Genomic DNA, 14330 nt, shown 5'->3' with positions numbered 1-14330 from the left:
TGCCTTAAGGAGCGATGCAGCCTCCCAGTTTTTGCACGACTAACCCATTAACACATATCCCATTGATTTTTTTTTTTTTTTTTTTTTTTGCACGGTATGTTTTAACACATTTTCTCACAAACCTATAATAAGTCACACATCTTGCGGTCCACTGTATATTGCATTTCTTTTGTAGTCTCTACGGTGCATCAATCGTCCAGCGCATCGACCTGGTTGGGCAGCAGCAGAGGCAGGTCGATCCCGGCGTGTTCAGCGTCGAGAAGGTTAACGGCGTCCGTGGCCGTCGCTGGTAGTTGAGGCGGGTCAGACACGAGGGAGGGGGGTTCGGTGGGCAGTTGCGGTTCTCCTGAGTTGCGCAGAGAAAGGGAAAGTGGCAGTGATGGCCTACGAGGGGCTTGAGATGAAGAACAGCAGGGTAGAAGCCGTGCCAAAGCCCTCTTGAAATCCCTCATGAACATTGGATATATAATTGGGTTCATGGTGCTGTTACAGTAGCCCAACCAGGTGATGGCGTCGAAGAAGGAAGGTGGTATGCACTCACACACTGCCTGAATGTACAGAATAAAAGGTCTTAGATCACAACGTGAATACAGAATGGGGTTGAGACACAATACCAAAGAGGTGGGAAAGGTCAAAGATGTCTAGTTCATCGGAAGAGGATGTCAGGGATGCCACGGATGAAGAAAGTGAGAGTAAGAGACAAAGATGGAGTGCTATTCACACACCATATTGCGTGTGAAGGAGGGCTAGAGACAGGCTTGCCCAGAAGCTCAAAATCTGAGCAAAGTGAGGGACACAGATGGGGGGACAGGATCGTTGACAACTTGAGAGCAAGCTCAGGAATAATTGCTCAACTAAATAGGAACATTTCTCTTTGTCAATTTGTCATATTGCTATTAATTTTTATCACTTGTTCCGTTTTTTGTTGCATGCTTGTTAAGGTCAAGGTAGGGTTCACTTTCAACGTGAATGAGATGTTTCTTTAAGTGTGATTTGTGGACTGACCTGTGCCATGTTGGTGATAAAAAAGGGAAGCCAGGCACTGAAGAAGAGACCCAGGAGCACTCCCAGGGTTAGGCTGGCTTTCAGAGCTCTCTTCCTTTGCCTGTGTGCCAGTCTGCGCTCGCTGTTCACCGACAACTGAGAACAAGAGATGGGGAGAGAGAGAGAAGAATATATTCATAGAGATTTCACAGTGATTCGCCTGCCAAGAGATGGGAAATAATGTTACCTTGGCCTGGGGTAATTATTCATGTCTTTCCCTCTCTCAGATGAAAGCTTTTGAGAGTGCCTCGCAAGGTCTTTGCTATTGTCTTGAAAAGTTCTACCCTCCCTTTTCGCTCTTCCTCATCTTCGAACGTCTCTCTTTACTTTCTGTCCTAGTCCTTAAAATCTAAATGCCCTTTTCTGCTACATCTTTCACCTTTGTGTTTAAGGTACAAGGATTTCTCTACACTCTATCTACACAATGCGTTGTCAGCAATGGCACAGCCTTCACTTGCATAAATGTTGGGTTTTTGAATGAACAATAGGCCAATGCCTAGAATGCATACATTCCAAGTGGCTTAGTTTGTCGAGAGTTCACAGCAAGAATTTGCACACATACATAAAGCAAGACATCCATCACAATTTGCATCTAATAACTTTTTTTTTTTTTGGTACTTGCTACTTCACAAATTGAATTCCTGTCGCATGTCTTTCTCTGACTCAGGACTTCTCACCGGACCATGCCGTAGCACGGGTGGCTCCTGATGGCTGTAGTCGTCTCCATCATGCACGGCGTGACCGGGAGACGGAGGATGAGATGGTTCACCATGTGAGTGATGTGGGTAAGGAGGATGAGTAAGTGCCTCCACCTGTCGTGCCTGTCTTCTGGCCGCCAACAGGATCCGGCAGTAGGTGAAACAGATGGCCGTAGAGGGCAAGAAGAAGGTGAGAAAGGTCGCCACAAGGGCGAAGGGGAGAGTCACCCGCAGGCGGCACTGTGTGGACGGCGTCCCTGACGTGGAAAGCTGGAAGTATGAAGAGGGGTAGAAGGAACTCAGCGGCGAGACTGTGGCGTTGGCGGGATAGTGCTCGGAAAGGTCTTGCACGCGACCCAGGCTGTGCCAGTCCATCTTGATTGGCAGGAAAGACGTAAGCGCTGCCAACCCCCAAGCCCCGCCCACCAGCAGCAAGGCACGGGGCGGGGTCATGTGCTGTTTGTATCGCAATGGAGAGATAATGAGGAGGTAGCGGTCCAGACTGATTACACACAAGTTGAGGATGGAAGCACTACAGCACATCACGTCGAAGCAAAGCCAGACGGGGCAGAATCCAGGCGCCAGCACCCAGGTCCCGCACAGCACGTTGAGCATAGCAGGAGGCATCACGACCAGAGCCACCATCAAGTCTGACAGGAAGAGGGACACCAGGAAGCAATTGGAGGTGCAGCGCAGCGACCGATGTGCGAACACCAAGGCAATCAACAAAATGTTCCCACAAGCTGTCACCAGAATTATGAGGGAAAGCATGACTGCGAGAAGCCAGGGACCGCTCCCACTAATGCTCCAACCATCACCGATAGTACCGCTGTCATTGAAGCTCCTGTGAGCGTTCCAGGGATCTGCACCTGATACTGCCTCTACTCGAGGGATAGGTGAGCCACTCATCATCGAAGAGTTGAATAGGACAGTGTGCGCTTCCTCAGGTCTCAATGAAGCGAACACACATCCAGGGTTTTTCAAGTGCATTGAGAGAGTGATGCTGAATGTGAAACAGTTGATCTGCGGGTCAGACCACCTCAGGTGGTGAAAAAGATCAAGATGTCCCGTTTATAGTAATCCTTTCCATCTTTCCCTTTGGCAAGGTTGGTGATTTCACTCCCTCTGTGCGCCTCAGTCACATCAGTGCGAGGATATTCAGCTGCCATCACTCCATTTGTCAACATGAGATGAGCAAAGCAATAAAATGACACATTTCCTTGTCCATAGTCTGGCTTCTTCAGTGCTTAGCACCGGAATGAGCAATTCTGTGCCTGTCAGAGTATTTCAAAGCTACGTGTCATGATGACACTCTTTGGGGGAGGGCAACTGAGAGGTGGGTTTCAGTACAAGAGTGTGTGAGGAAGAGAGGGAGTGTTACAAGAGCAAGACTACCATTTAGATATTTTTAGATGAGTGAATTAAAAAACAAACTTACCTCGGTCCGGTTCTTCCCGTCGAGGTGGATTTCTATTTGCTTTCTATGCATTTTTATGAGCTCATCGTTCTTTACTCAGTAATTGTGTGGCTGTAATTGAGTAAAAGGGAGCGGACGAGTGCACTAGAGTTAACTGTGTTGGCGTCTTTGCTGTTCCTTTTGCCCTCCTAATCCCTGTATCGTCCACTTCAGGGTGCCTGCAGGATCCGCACTCTGCCGCTGGGCATAAAGCGTGTCTGAGTATTGTGCTCTTAATGCGACTTTATGCACATTCACAGCCAAACATTATTCAGGGTTAATTGAGGCACGCATTTAACATCTAACAAAAGGCTTATGTAAATGTGTGCAAAAAAATTTGTGATTGTTGATGATTAAAATGTTATTTTACAAGAATGTTTTTTCTTTCCTGTATCTTATCTAATTTCTTTTTTTTTTTTCATTGGTCATAGATTTCCAAATGCATAACTCATTGTTTCTTTTTGCAACCTGATTGTGTTCTGTAGTAATCAACTGCATGCTATAGTGCTTCATTTGTATGTTTGAATGGACATTTGTAATGTTGTTGATGATCTGAGAATTAGAACTGAGAAAGAATCAAAGGGTTTTGAAATTAAAGTTTATTCCAAAAGAGAAGCTGAAAAGACGGTCTTCCTAAACTGTTGTACAGTTGTGAATACCTTTGACAAATGCAAGAGATGATACATTTAATATTTGTAATTTTATCAGCATTAAACATGCCTGCAACCATTCACTAAAGACTTAATTCTGAATAATGCATGGGAACTTATTTCGATATGTAGTTCTAACTTTGGATAAAAGGAAAAAAATAATAATTATTAATTAAAATAAATGCAGTTATTAATAGCACAGCAGATTTAAAAAAAAAAAAAAAGTATGCATGTACTTCACAACTGGAGAACTGTCACCATGCCAACACTGCTCAGGACACAAAGCATGTTTTTAGCTTTGAGCATAAGTGCACTAGTTCTGCATGGTTGCCAAAAATCATCTTGGCCTGGGTCAAAAGCCAGATGACAACGTGGGTTGCTATCACCGATTTTTGAAATGATACTGTAGGGTCATATTAAAAAATATATAAATTAAAGAAAAAATAAAATAAAAATCACATTCATGTCATCCTTTGCAAACTTCAAATTTCCTTTATCATTTTATTAAATAACCACAGACTGTCCTGTACAAGAACATATATATTATGGAGAGAAAGACAACCACACTGACAAAGCAGTCAGGCTTCAAATAAGAAAAGGCAGATGACAGAATCCATAACTGATGCAACTCTACTGCTCCTGAAAGAGAAGAGAAAACAGCTGTCAGGATTTTAAACACTTCAAATTAGGGCTGCACGATTTGGGGAAAATGTCATTTTGCGATAATTGAGGTCAATATTGCGATTACGATTGCGATATGCGATATAATAAACAAATGGTTTCATGAGTCAACTTGCTTGGTTCTAAAGGAAAATAAATGCACACACAGATTAGTGATAATCAGCCTAAAGAAAAAAGTTCTTTAGTCAAGAGCAGTGAGTGTTTTTCTCTGTTCCCTTTGTTCTTTGATTAACTTTAGCGACAGATTTTTTTATTTTTTTAGTGCATTTTAACAAGAACAAAACATAATTTACATACAAGAGTACATATAACCATATATGTCAGGGGTAAGAAAAAAAAAAGAAAAAAAAGAATAACTTTAGCGACAGATATAATTAGTGGTTACTGTGTACTGTCCCTTTAAGACCAGCCGCTGTCAGAGACGCGGATCTCACAAGACTCATTCTTTCACGAGTCATCACAACTCTTCATGTTCATCATAAGACTACTCTTATGTTATGAAGACACTCGACAAAAAGACATTTTGGCATAATTGTGTGTGTTATTGTTCGTTCAAGCTCGAAAGAGAACTGTATTCTGTCATGCTGTTTTGTGCGCACGCACGATATTAGCGCGAGTCTTTCTGTGTGTCACAGTCAGACATTCACAGGCAGCGCGTTCATTTTGGCATACATGTGCGTTGTTCGTTCTACCGCGAAAGAGAACTTGATACTGGCGCGCGTCTATCTGTGTGTGTGTGTGTGTGTGTGTGTCAGGAGGACATTCACAGGCAGCTTGTTATGTCTTATTGCGCATGAATGGTTTAAAAGCATTTGCATTAATAAGTGCGTTAACAGCGCTAATTTGTTTTAATATAAAATCGCAGCATTTTGCGTCATATAATCGCGTAGGCTTGACATCGCGATTGCGATTGCGATACGATTAATCGTGCAGCACTACTTCAAATGTCTTGAGATTCCATGCATATGATCTTATGTTAAAGGTGACAAACAAATCAGAAAGACAGCACATAGGCTACAGTCCAATAAAGAAAAGCATACATACAGATTTTTTGCATTGGTACATTAGATGACTTGATTCTCAGGTGATTTTAAACAAAGCAAGTGCGTACAGTGATCATCATAAATCAAACGTCTAGTTTGAAGCTGTAGCTTTTTGGTATGGCTTTTAGAACTGATTAGGGTGAACAGGATTTAATTTAGTTGGTGTGACTGCATGTAATTGCTTTTGTTGTATTAATTATGCTGGAAAGCACTTTGGTAAATGGCCGTTTTAAATGTGCTGTAGAAATAAAATATGCATTGTATTGTATATTACACTGTCACATAACATGCCGTGTTCAGAACACATCCAGTGAATTTCTTTGAATATTTCATTTTAAAAACACATTGAAACAACTGAACATAATTGAACAAATTATTATATAGACGGGCAAAAGTACCCTTTTGTCACAGTGTTATCATTAAACTAAATTAAAAAACCCATTAAGCTAGCTATTTGCCAAGGAAACATTTCCCATTTTCATTTAGTTTAAGTTGAAGTACTAAAATAACAAACTTGATTAAAAACTACAATCCAATTCAAAATATTAACAAAACAGTTCATCGAAATGATCAAATAATACTGATTTTATTTTAGAAATTATTCATAAAAATATTTTTGACCAAGCACTGAAAGTGTTCGTTAGTTTTAATTTTCTTATAATAACAATAAATTATTATTATTATTATTATGGCTGTGGCTATGTACACCAAGTTTATATAGCAAAAGATTCTATTAACACTTTCTTTGCCGGTTAGTTAAATAGTTAGATGCTATTTATACATATAACTACTGGCAGATAGTATTTGCACCTCAGTGTTGTTGTAGATTAAACGGTTACAATAACAGTGTAAATGATTATGTTTATTAAAATTATTAAATGGATATCGCCTTATTGGGACAATAAAGCCCTCCCTACACCTAACCAATAAACACTTTATTATTAAACACGTTAGACACTTTATTTCCAATTTTCGAATATTTTCGTCATTTTTATTGAAAATAAAAGCCTTTCCGATCTGATATGTGATGGGAAAAGGGAGTAGAGTGAGTTCGGCAAAAGAAGGATTTTAACTCGGATTGATTTGCGTCAAAACTTTCTACCACGTGCCTTACCCCTACACTATTGTTACTGTGGACAATCCAGTGTCTTCCGTAATTTTGCCCAATCAGACATCAGTGGGCGGAGTTAGTGTAAATAGCCTCTGCCATCGAGGATACTTAATTATGTATTACATAAATACGTATTAATTATTCATGGAAGTGAAATAGTAATTGTAGGAAAATTGTCAAATTTGGTACACTTATAGAGGTGGTCCTGAATAGTAATCGGACCAACTTTGGGGTCTCTAGTTCTATGCGTGTTTTGACAAATGAGCCCAAACTGATGGTTTTACCGCATGGACATGAACTTGCAAGGTAATGCTGAGATTTGATGGTCTCTATAAATCAAAAACACAAACCTTAGCGACGTTACTGTGCAGTACATAATGTGACCTGAAGTCATTCTGGCAGTTGGAATACGCCATGCCAAGACCCAGTCCCGTACCAAAGGCAATGGGCGACGTCCGGCCTGCAAAAACATCTTGATATATTAAGATGGATGAAGACATATTCTAATAAGTCTGGTTTACATAAGGTATATACTTACGCTTGAAGAATACAACAGAGAACACAATTCCTAGACCCAGCCCAGTACCTACAAGAGAAAACCATTATATTACTGCCTGTGGCACTGTGATGGTGTTAGAGAGTGCAATACCATGGTACTTTGATAGGCATTGTATTTTAAGAAAATACCATGATAATATAGAAAAACGCTTCAAACCATGGATATACCAATGTATCATATCCAAAATACTACAGTAACTATTCATAGTACCAGTAGTGTGTCACTGCCATAGTAACTAACGTTAAGTTATGACGAGATTAGTAGAAGGCGGTCCTAGTAGGCATTCACGTAGCACCTTTTTTAATATAACACAAAAACATTAGTTCTCAAAGCCTAACACGCTGTCAAAACATACCGAGTTACAAACTTAGACAGGATTTATGGGTGTACCGCCGACTAGTTAGGGAGTTCACAACGTTTTGAGTCAAATCCGCTGTGCGAGTGAGCGTCTTATCTGATCAATGACCTGAGTGCCCTACACGGACTTGACCTCCTACCGTGAATTAAGCAGATTATTGAATAAAACCAATCCTTACCGACTTTAATAGCGCAGTCTGCGAGGCAGCGATCCCACTTTTGGCCGATCTCTTTCTCAGACATGATGACAGCAGACTGGATGACTTTAGCTTGAAGGCTGCACTAGAACGCTGTCATACTTTCCTTCGTCGACAGTGTAAGTATATTCGCGCTGCATGATGGCGCCACCAGCTGGACAGGCGGGGAAATACTGCACGTTTAGTTAAAGGGATAGTTCACCCAAAAATGAAACTTCTGTCATAATTTACTCACCCTCATGTGGTTTCAAACCGGTGTGAGTTTCTTTCTTCTGTTGAACACAAAATAAGATATTTTGAAGAATGTCGGTAACCAGACGGTTGTCGGCACGCATTGACTTCCGTAGCATTTTTTTTCCTACTATGGAAGTCAATGGTGCATCAACTGTGTGATTCCAAACATTCTTCAAAATATCATTGTTTGTGTTCAACAGAAGAAAGAAACTCCTACAGGTTCGAATCAACTTAAGGGTTAGTAAGTAATGACACAATTTTCATTTTTGGGTGAACTAACGTTATCCCTTTAATATGATTGATATCCATGTACAAAATTATATTACAAGGAAAATTTTCATTTTTAATGGAAATTTTGTATTAACCCTCTGATACATTTTGTATTAACCATCTGATTAACCCCCTGTGACCAAAAATAAATAAATGTTCGGAAATTAAAAAAAATTGCTACTTCATCGGAATGGTACGAAACTTTTTTTGGTACGAAATGTGGCCAAAAAAAAACGTAAGTTCAATGGTGGGAAAAAAAGATCACTTGTGTCACCTGTGTTGTTCACGGTCAAAAATGACCACCATATGAAATAGGCAAAGAATACGAAAAAAATTATCAATTATAGAATACAATATTTTTTTTTTGCAATCTACAAATCAGCCACAGCAATGGAGGGGTGACACTCTAACATATCAGGAGTGCAAAACAGAAATCAAGGCATTCTAATTATAGCTTGATAATCAGCCATTTTAATTTATATTCTAATTTTAAGTATTTTAAGCAAGCAAACTCAATAAAATGAGATTTATTTAAATAGACCCAGTCCTCCAGACTGGCTGTTTTGTAACAAAAGCAAATCATACTGTACGCACAAATTATTAAATGTAATAAAACGCTTGATTTCTGTAGATTAAAAGATTGTTTTTATAAATATTTAGTGAAATTAACTGTCGATGGTTCCTAAGTTTTGAAAACTACAAAAACATTCACACTTCATTATGATTCATCATATAAATATCAACCTTATAATGTAATATAAAACTCCCGTTTAAACTTGAATATTTCCATTTTATTTATTTTTTTACATATTGAGTTATACAAAATAACAACTGTGGTACACATGATTGCTTTCCTGAGATGAAAATACAACAATTTACAATAAAAAGACAATTTTAAGAAGATTCTGGTCACTGTGGAAGTGCGCTGAACATGTGACACGGCGTACAAGATCACCACATCAAACTGTTTACAGATGCGATACTGCGGATCCATACAACTTTCTTACGCTGAGGTTAGTTAATAGGTCTGCTAATAATCTGCTTTCACATGTACAGAATGCCCCATCAATTCAATCATGTGACCTAAGAAGACCTATAAACCTGCTGAAGGCAAAGCTACAACTCAATTTAAGCCAAAAAATCTCTTTTTTTTTTTGAAAATGCAAATAGAAATAGAGGCAGATTTGATCTATAATGCACATTTGCTTAAGTGTCTGTTATTAAAACTGAATTTTTCAGCATCAATAACAACAATAAGCATCAGAAAGTGCATCATCGGGCAGCAGGAAGCTAAACCAGGAGGACACTAGAAAACCCAATACAGATTTTAACGTCAGTGGACGCCAGGTCACCCGACATACTAACACACACACACACTGCCATCTAAAGCAACATTTCCTCTACTCGGAGTCCTGTTTCTCATCCGTCTCTGGTGGGTTTGTCTCCTCTCTCTTCGGCCTCACGGCGCTGCTGCTGATGGACAGGAGATCCCTCAGCTCCTTGTTTTCAATCTGCATCAACAAAAAGCTGTTTTATTAACATACACTGAATATTCAGCAATATCATTGGTTTGACTGCACTGACACTATCGGGTGAAGCTAAATAACAACACTAGCCTTCTGTAGAGATGCCTTACAGCAGAATTAAACTTGTTTCATAATGAACTGAACTGAATCAACACACTGACCTGACATGAACTGAATGATGACACTACTGTCTTTTTAGAGCAGCACAATTTGAATTAGTCTCATATTTGATGTTTTCCTCATTATTTCTGTTACTTTCAAAACAATTTCTACTGTATAAAGCGCTATATAAATAAAGGTGACTTGAAAATGACATACAAAAGCATAAATTATAAGCGTCTAATCGGACAAAATCAAATAAAGCCAATACTTCAAGCTGTGCCAGCCGCTCTTTGACCGAGCAGTAGTGTTGGTCGTCCATGTGTACAGCTTGACGCATAACTTGACCCATTTCACAGATCCGCTCCAACTGGTTTTGAACCTCCTGGGAAAAAAAAAAGAAGCTTATTTTAGGTTTCATTCTGACTGATTTTTGAACACTGAATCAGACTTATTTTAAAGTGCCTCTATTATGCTATTTTAAAGATTGCTGATTTTGTTTTGGAGTCTCCTACAATAGGTTTACATCGAAGTCAAAAAACATTTTATTTTTCTCATAATATCCATTGCAGCATCAGCTCTTTTCTCACAGTGTCTGAAACGGTTCAATACAGGATTCAGTCTCTCTAAACCCCTCCTTTCCGAGAGCTACTCTGCTGTGATTGGTCAGATGACAGTAGCCGCGTTTCCATTACCCTTCAAATTGCGCAAATTGAATACACCCCAATGGAAACACGTCCATTTCGCAAAAACTCCCATTTATCGCAAAAAAGTTTACACGCTCGCATGAGGAGGTTTTTCAGGCAATTCGAAAAATTCAATATTTCGCAAAACTGCAATGGAAACAGTTTTTGCACATTTACAGTCACTTGACTGTATGTATGTTTGGACAGAATACGAGACAGAGTGTTCTTTATTAAATTCATATTAAGACAAAAGAATTACAGGAATAATGGATTCTAAACCTCAAATAAATGCCAAAATCAAGACCTCGAAGCAGATATGAGGGAGAAACACCTCATATGTGCCGCTCTCAAGTATAAGGGCCGTTCCTCGCCATTAATGCTTGGAAAACACACATACATCTCCTTTGATTAATAATAATGGCCAGTGCAGTGGCTGGGATGTAGTACAGAAACCTACCAACGTCTGTTGACATGGTTTTTGGAATGACTTTTACTTATCGCGAGAGGAAAAAATTAAGTTTTAGTCGCATAACATCTTCATTTCGCATTTTGTCGACATTTAGAAGAAGAAAATAAAACTAAATTTTTGTTCTTTTTTTTTGCAAAAGTTTTGCACAAATCTGTAATGGAAACGTACCTTCAGTCTGTTATGATTGGTCGACCGCTAACAACGCATGTTCCGAAATCAAACGCTCATTACCATATCTGAATGGCGTTGATTTTACCGTATCAATTCCAGTGCGAGTCCTCATGCTTTGGAAGTGCAGCGACGTGGATTTGCTTTCTCAGAAAACAGCGTCTTCTCAACATGTCGACACACGAACCAAACTCTTCCAGTCTCAGCTACAACTACAGCGTTTGAGGCTCAAAGTAGACGTATTGTTGCATTATGCAAATTTGTTATAAACCTACGTAGGTTTGTGCAGGAATTGAGACTGGGACACTGAGAGCGAGACACTCTTTGAAACTTCGCAGACCTTTTACATTCACAAACAGCTGTATTACACTCTACATGACAGGTAATATTTGAAAAAGCATAACAGGGGCACTTTAAAGCAAAGACGTCTTATGTAATGAAAACTACTAAGAAATCAAGGGTTTGGCACCTTGGCATGATCCTGGTGAAGGTTGAGCACAGGTTTAGTATCCAGCTCTTTCTTTTCCATCATCAGCTGAAGCATCTGCTTTCGGTATCGGCCCATGATCAGCTCTAAAGCGTACTGGTGCTCCTCCAGAGACAGCCAGAGATCTGTGAACAGCACAAAGAGATGAATCAAGGATTCACTTTCAAAATGTGAGACTCTATGAAGAAACTCAAGCTGTCTTGCCTCTGTTCTCCTGCTGGAGATCTTTGATTTGGGTGTTCTCCTGGGTCAGCAGGACGTGGGGTTTGTATCTGGACAGCTCCTGATACTCGGTGCCTTCCTCTGTGTACTAAAGACAGGACAAATAGAGCTTCATATTGGGTAGTTATTGTTTATTCTTCATTTGGTGTCAGCAGGGATGTAACATATACAGGGTGTTCTGGGGCTATACAATAAAACTGCTCATGTAAATAATTAACAAAGATAATAATTGTATGTGTATTTATATATATATATATATATATATATATATATATATATATATATATATATGTGTGTATGTATACGTATATATATATATTGTTTTTGAGAGAAAATAATATTTAACTTTATCGAATTAATCAAGTAAATAAATAACAGAATAATACATCAAAATGATCATTAGTTCCAGGCTTGAAATCAGCATAAATTTTATTTAGTACCAAATGCAAAAAAATATATAGATAAAAGATAAAAGACTAGAATAGAACCTTAACAATATACTTATAAATATATACTAAAATATACTACCATTAAAATTGTACATTATCAAGTTTATTCCTGATTTCACTTTTCACAAAATTAAAGACTAATGTGCGTTTCAACAGTATTTATAACATTAGACATCATGTCAATTATCAGCCATAACACAAAAATAATTATCAGTTATCATCAGTCAAACCTCAGAGTAACCTGAGGTACAGCAAAAATTATGTTCTTACTCTATGTTTTTGTCTTGTTTTAAATTACAAATATCAAAAAATTATTAGGCTAAATCATCATACTTACAAACTAACTCAAGGACAAAAATGACATAAGTTTTGTTTTCTGAAAAAATTATCAAAATGTAGTTTATTCTTAGAATCTGCCCTTATAATATAAGGCTTTGAATTAAGTTTATTTTTCATACCCCAGTCATATTTTATTATTATTATTATTTTAAGCACAAACTTGCTTCTTTTTTTTAGAAGACTCGTTATCTGAAGTCATTAAACGTTAGCTTCTCAAGTAAAAAACACAGAGTAATAAAATCTTTTTTTTGCAGTGTCTACAACAACCTTTGCTCATCAGCCCAGATCTTACACACTATAAGCCACATGCTTTGCAGCAATAAATCATATTGTGCAATGTCCATGCAATAACATGCAAACAACTGTAATTCGTGCAGTGCATGCTTGTTTTTGTCATACTACAGGTGCTCTGTAGGGAGGTCAGTAAGAGATTCATATCATGCCTTGTCAGGGAGAGTGTTTCCGACCTCCTTCATGCTGTGTATCTTCTGGCTGAGGACGCTGGACTGATCGATGAGACCCTCCGCGGCGTTATCGTGTTCCTTCAGCCGCTCCAGGAGAGTCCTCGCGTCGCCGAGCACCTTCTCCAGCGAGCACGACATCCTCAAACTACACCGCTGTGCTTATCGAGCGCGACGCATAACAGTACAACTAGAACAATGTTGAGATATATTACATATTTACTTCCTCACATCGATCACAAAATGCAAGTCTAATAAGAGAATCGATTAAGGAGATCTGTCAACTAACTAACTAAAGGAACTTCCTGTACTAGTCAACGTCATACGTCAACGTCTTTTGAACAATCTATTTTCAAAATAAAAGTCTGCTTGGTAAAAAATAAAAGTACTCTTAACTTGATAAAATTTTCAGTATTCTAAATTTTTTGCAATTTTTTTATACTAAAATCAGCATAAATTCAGTCCCAAAAGCAAAACGATGCAATGGATTTAACGTATTTATTCTCCGCAAAATTTAAACGTCAATATTGTATATCATGTTTTTATTCCTGAAGACTACAGCTTTAATGTACATGACAACAGTATAGATCTATTATATTAGCCATCATATCAGTCATATCAACCATGACACAAAAAAATATTATCAGTTATCAGGCATAATTGTAAAAAGCCTGTTTGGGTGAAAATAAAAGTAGTCAAATTAACATGTTTTCTTTTTATTAATAACATCCTAAAATTACTACTATTGCTACTTGTAATAGTACGCAAAATGTACATTGCTAACAAAATAACATCTCATGCTTGTAAAAAAAAAAAAAAAAAAATTCGAACTTTTAAATTCACATTTGAGGAACAGTATGACTGTGTGTAATTTATGTTGGAGAACAAAACAGTGTTTACATTCTTCTGGAGAATTATTCTACAAATAGCATAGGCATAGTTGCCTCTGCATAATACGGTCAAATAGAAGAAAGTATTTCAACATCTAACTATAAGAAGTTCGTCAAGACAAACTATGATGTTGGTTTGAGAAAGCCTGAACAGAAAGTTTTAAAAGGTTTTAAAAGCTTGAAATTTGAAGGTTTTCAGTTTGAAGTAGTTTGAAGTTTAAAGTAGATTTAAAG

At 38.3% G+C, this 14330-nt stretch overlaps 3 protein-coding genes and 1 long non-coding RNA gene across 5 annotated transcripts; 1 reads left to right on the top strand and 3 right to left on the bottom strand.

Annotated features, from left to right (window-relative positions):
• Nucleotides 1-11: 11 nt before the first annotated feature.
• htr6 (5-hydroxytryptamine (serotonin) receptor 6) lies at nucleotides 12-3660 on the bottom strand. Its single transcript, XM_084428836.1, has 3 exons — nucleotides 1722-3660; nucleotides 1006-1140; nucleotides 12-548 (listed from the first exon to the last, which is right to left on the bottom strand). Exons 1-3 carry the CDS (start codon nucleotides 2730-2732, stop codon nucleotides 189-191), a joined length of 1506 nt encoding a protein of 501 aa, XP_084284962.1. The 5' UTR covers nucleotides 2733-3660; the 3' UTR covers nucleotides 12-188.
• LOC311302784 lies at nucleotides 1018-4361 on the top strand. Its single transcript, XR_014629666.1, has 2 exons — nucleotides 1018-1242; nucleotides 1712-4361. It is a non-coding gene; the product is annotated as an uncharacterized lncRNA (long non-coding RNA).
• On the bottom strand, nucleotides 3778-7933 carry micos10 (mitochondrial contact site and cristae organizing system subunit 10). Its single transcript, XM_084428835.1, has 4 exons — nucleotides 7779-7933; nucleotides 7222-7269; nucleotides 7034-7143; nucleotides 3778-4487 (listed from the first exon to the last, which is right to left on the bottom strand). Exons 1-4 carry the CDS (start codon nucleotides 7840-7842, stop codon nucleotides 4479-4481), a joined length of 231 nt encoding a protein of 76 aa, XP_084284961.1. The 5' UTR covers nucleotides 7843-7933; the 3' UTR covers nucleotides 3778-4478.
• A 1150-nt stretch (nucleotides 7934-9083) lies between these two features.
• On the bottom strand, nucleotides 9084-13538 carry sike1 (suppressor of IKBKE 1). 2 transcript variants are annotated; one of them, XM_084428831.1, is made up of 5 exons: nucleotides 13189-13538; nucleotides 11940-12045; nucleotides 11718-11860; nucleotides 10197-10310; nucleotides 9084-9811 (listed from the first exon to the last, which is right to left on the bottom strand). In XM_084428831.1, exons 1-5 carry the CDS (start codon nucleotides 13345-13347, stop codon nucleotides 9701-9703), a joined length of 633 nt encoding a protein of 210 aa, XP_084284957.1. In that variant the 5' UTR covers nucleotides 13348-13538; the 3' UTR covers nucleotides 9084-9700. The 2 variants fall into 2 exon arrangements, with proteins under 2 accessions (XP_084284957.1, XP_084284958.1); XM_084428832.1 differs by having other exon boundaries at nucleotides 13213-13538.
• Nucleotides 13539-14330: the final 792 nt, after the last annotated feature.

Source organism: Rutilus rutilus, assembly GCF_951802725.1.
Source record: "Rutilus rutilus genome assembly, chromosome: 13".
Taxonomy (NCBI): Eukaryota; Metazoa; Chordata; class Actinopteri; order Cypriniformes; family Leuciscidae; genus Rutilus; species Rutilus rutilus.
Note: the sequence above shows the minus strand (reverse complement) of the source record. Positions and strands in the feature narration are given on the sequence as shown.

What these genes read in the sequence shown, in the direction of transcription:
- sike1 (XM_084428831.1), bottom strand. Translation starts at nt 13,347, where the DNA reads ATGTCGTGCTCGCTGGAGAAGGTGCTCGGCGACGCGAGGACTCTCCTG. An exon ending in TCTCCAGCAGGAGAACAGAG is followed by an intron (nt 11,861 to 11,939) that starts GCAAGACAGCTT and finishes TGCTGTTCACAG; the next exon opens with ATCTCTGGCTGTCTCTGGAG. An exon ending in AGCGGCTGGCACAGCTTGAA is followed by an intron (nt 9,812 to 10,196) that starts GTATTGGCTTTA and finishes TTGTTGATGCAG; the next exon opens with ATTGAAAACAAGGAGCTGAG.
- htr6 (XM_084428836.1), bottom strand. Translation starts at nt 2,732, where the DNA reads ATGCACTTGAAAAACCCTGGATGTGTGTTCGCTTCATTGAGACCTGAG. An exon ending in CCGTGCTACGGCATGGTCCG is followed by an intron (nt 1,141 to 1,721) that starts GTGAGAAGTCCT and finishes TCTTGTTCTCAG; the next exon opens with TTGTCGGTGAACAGCGAGCG. An exon ending in TTATCACCAACATGGCACAG is followed by an intron (nt 549 to 1,005) that starts GTCAGTCCACAA and finishes CTGTACATTCAG; the next exon opens with GCAGTGTGTGAGTGCATACC.
- micos10 (XM_084428835.1), bottom strand. Translation starts at nt 7,842, where the DNA reads ATGTCTGAGAAAGAGATCGGCCAAAAGTGGGATCGCTGCCTCGCAGAC. An exon ending in AGACTGCGCTATTAAAGTCG is followed by an intron (nt 7,270 to 7,778) that starts GTAAGGATTGGT and finishes TTTCTCTTGTAG; the next exon opens with GTACTGGGCTGGGTCTAGGA. An exon ending in CTCTGTTGTATTCTTCAAGC is followed by an intron (nt 7,144 to 7,221) that starts GTAAGTATATAC and finishes ATGTTTTTGCAG; the next exon opens with GCCGGACGTCGCCCATTGCC.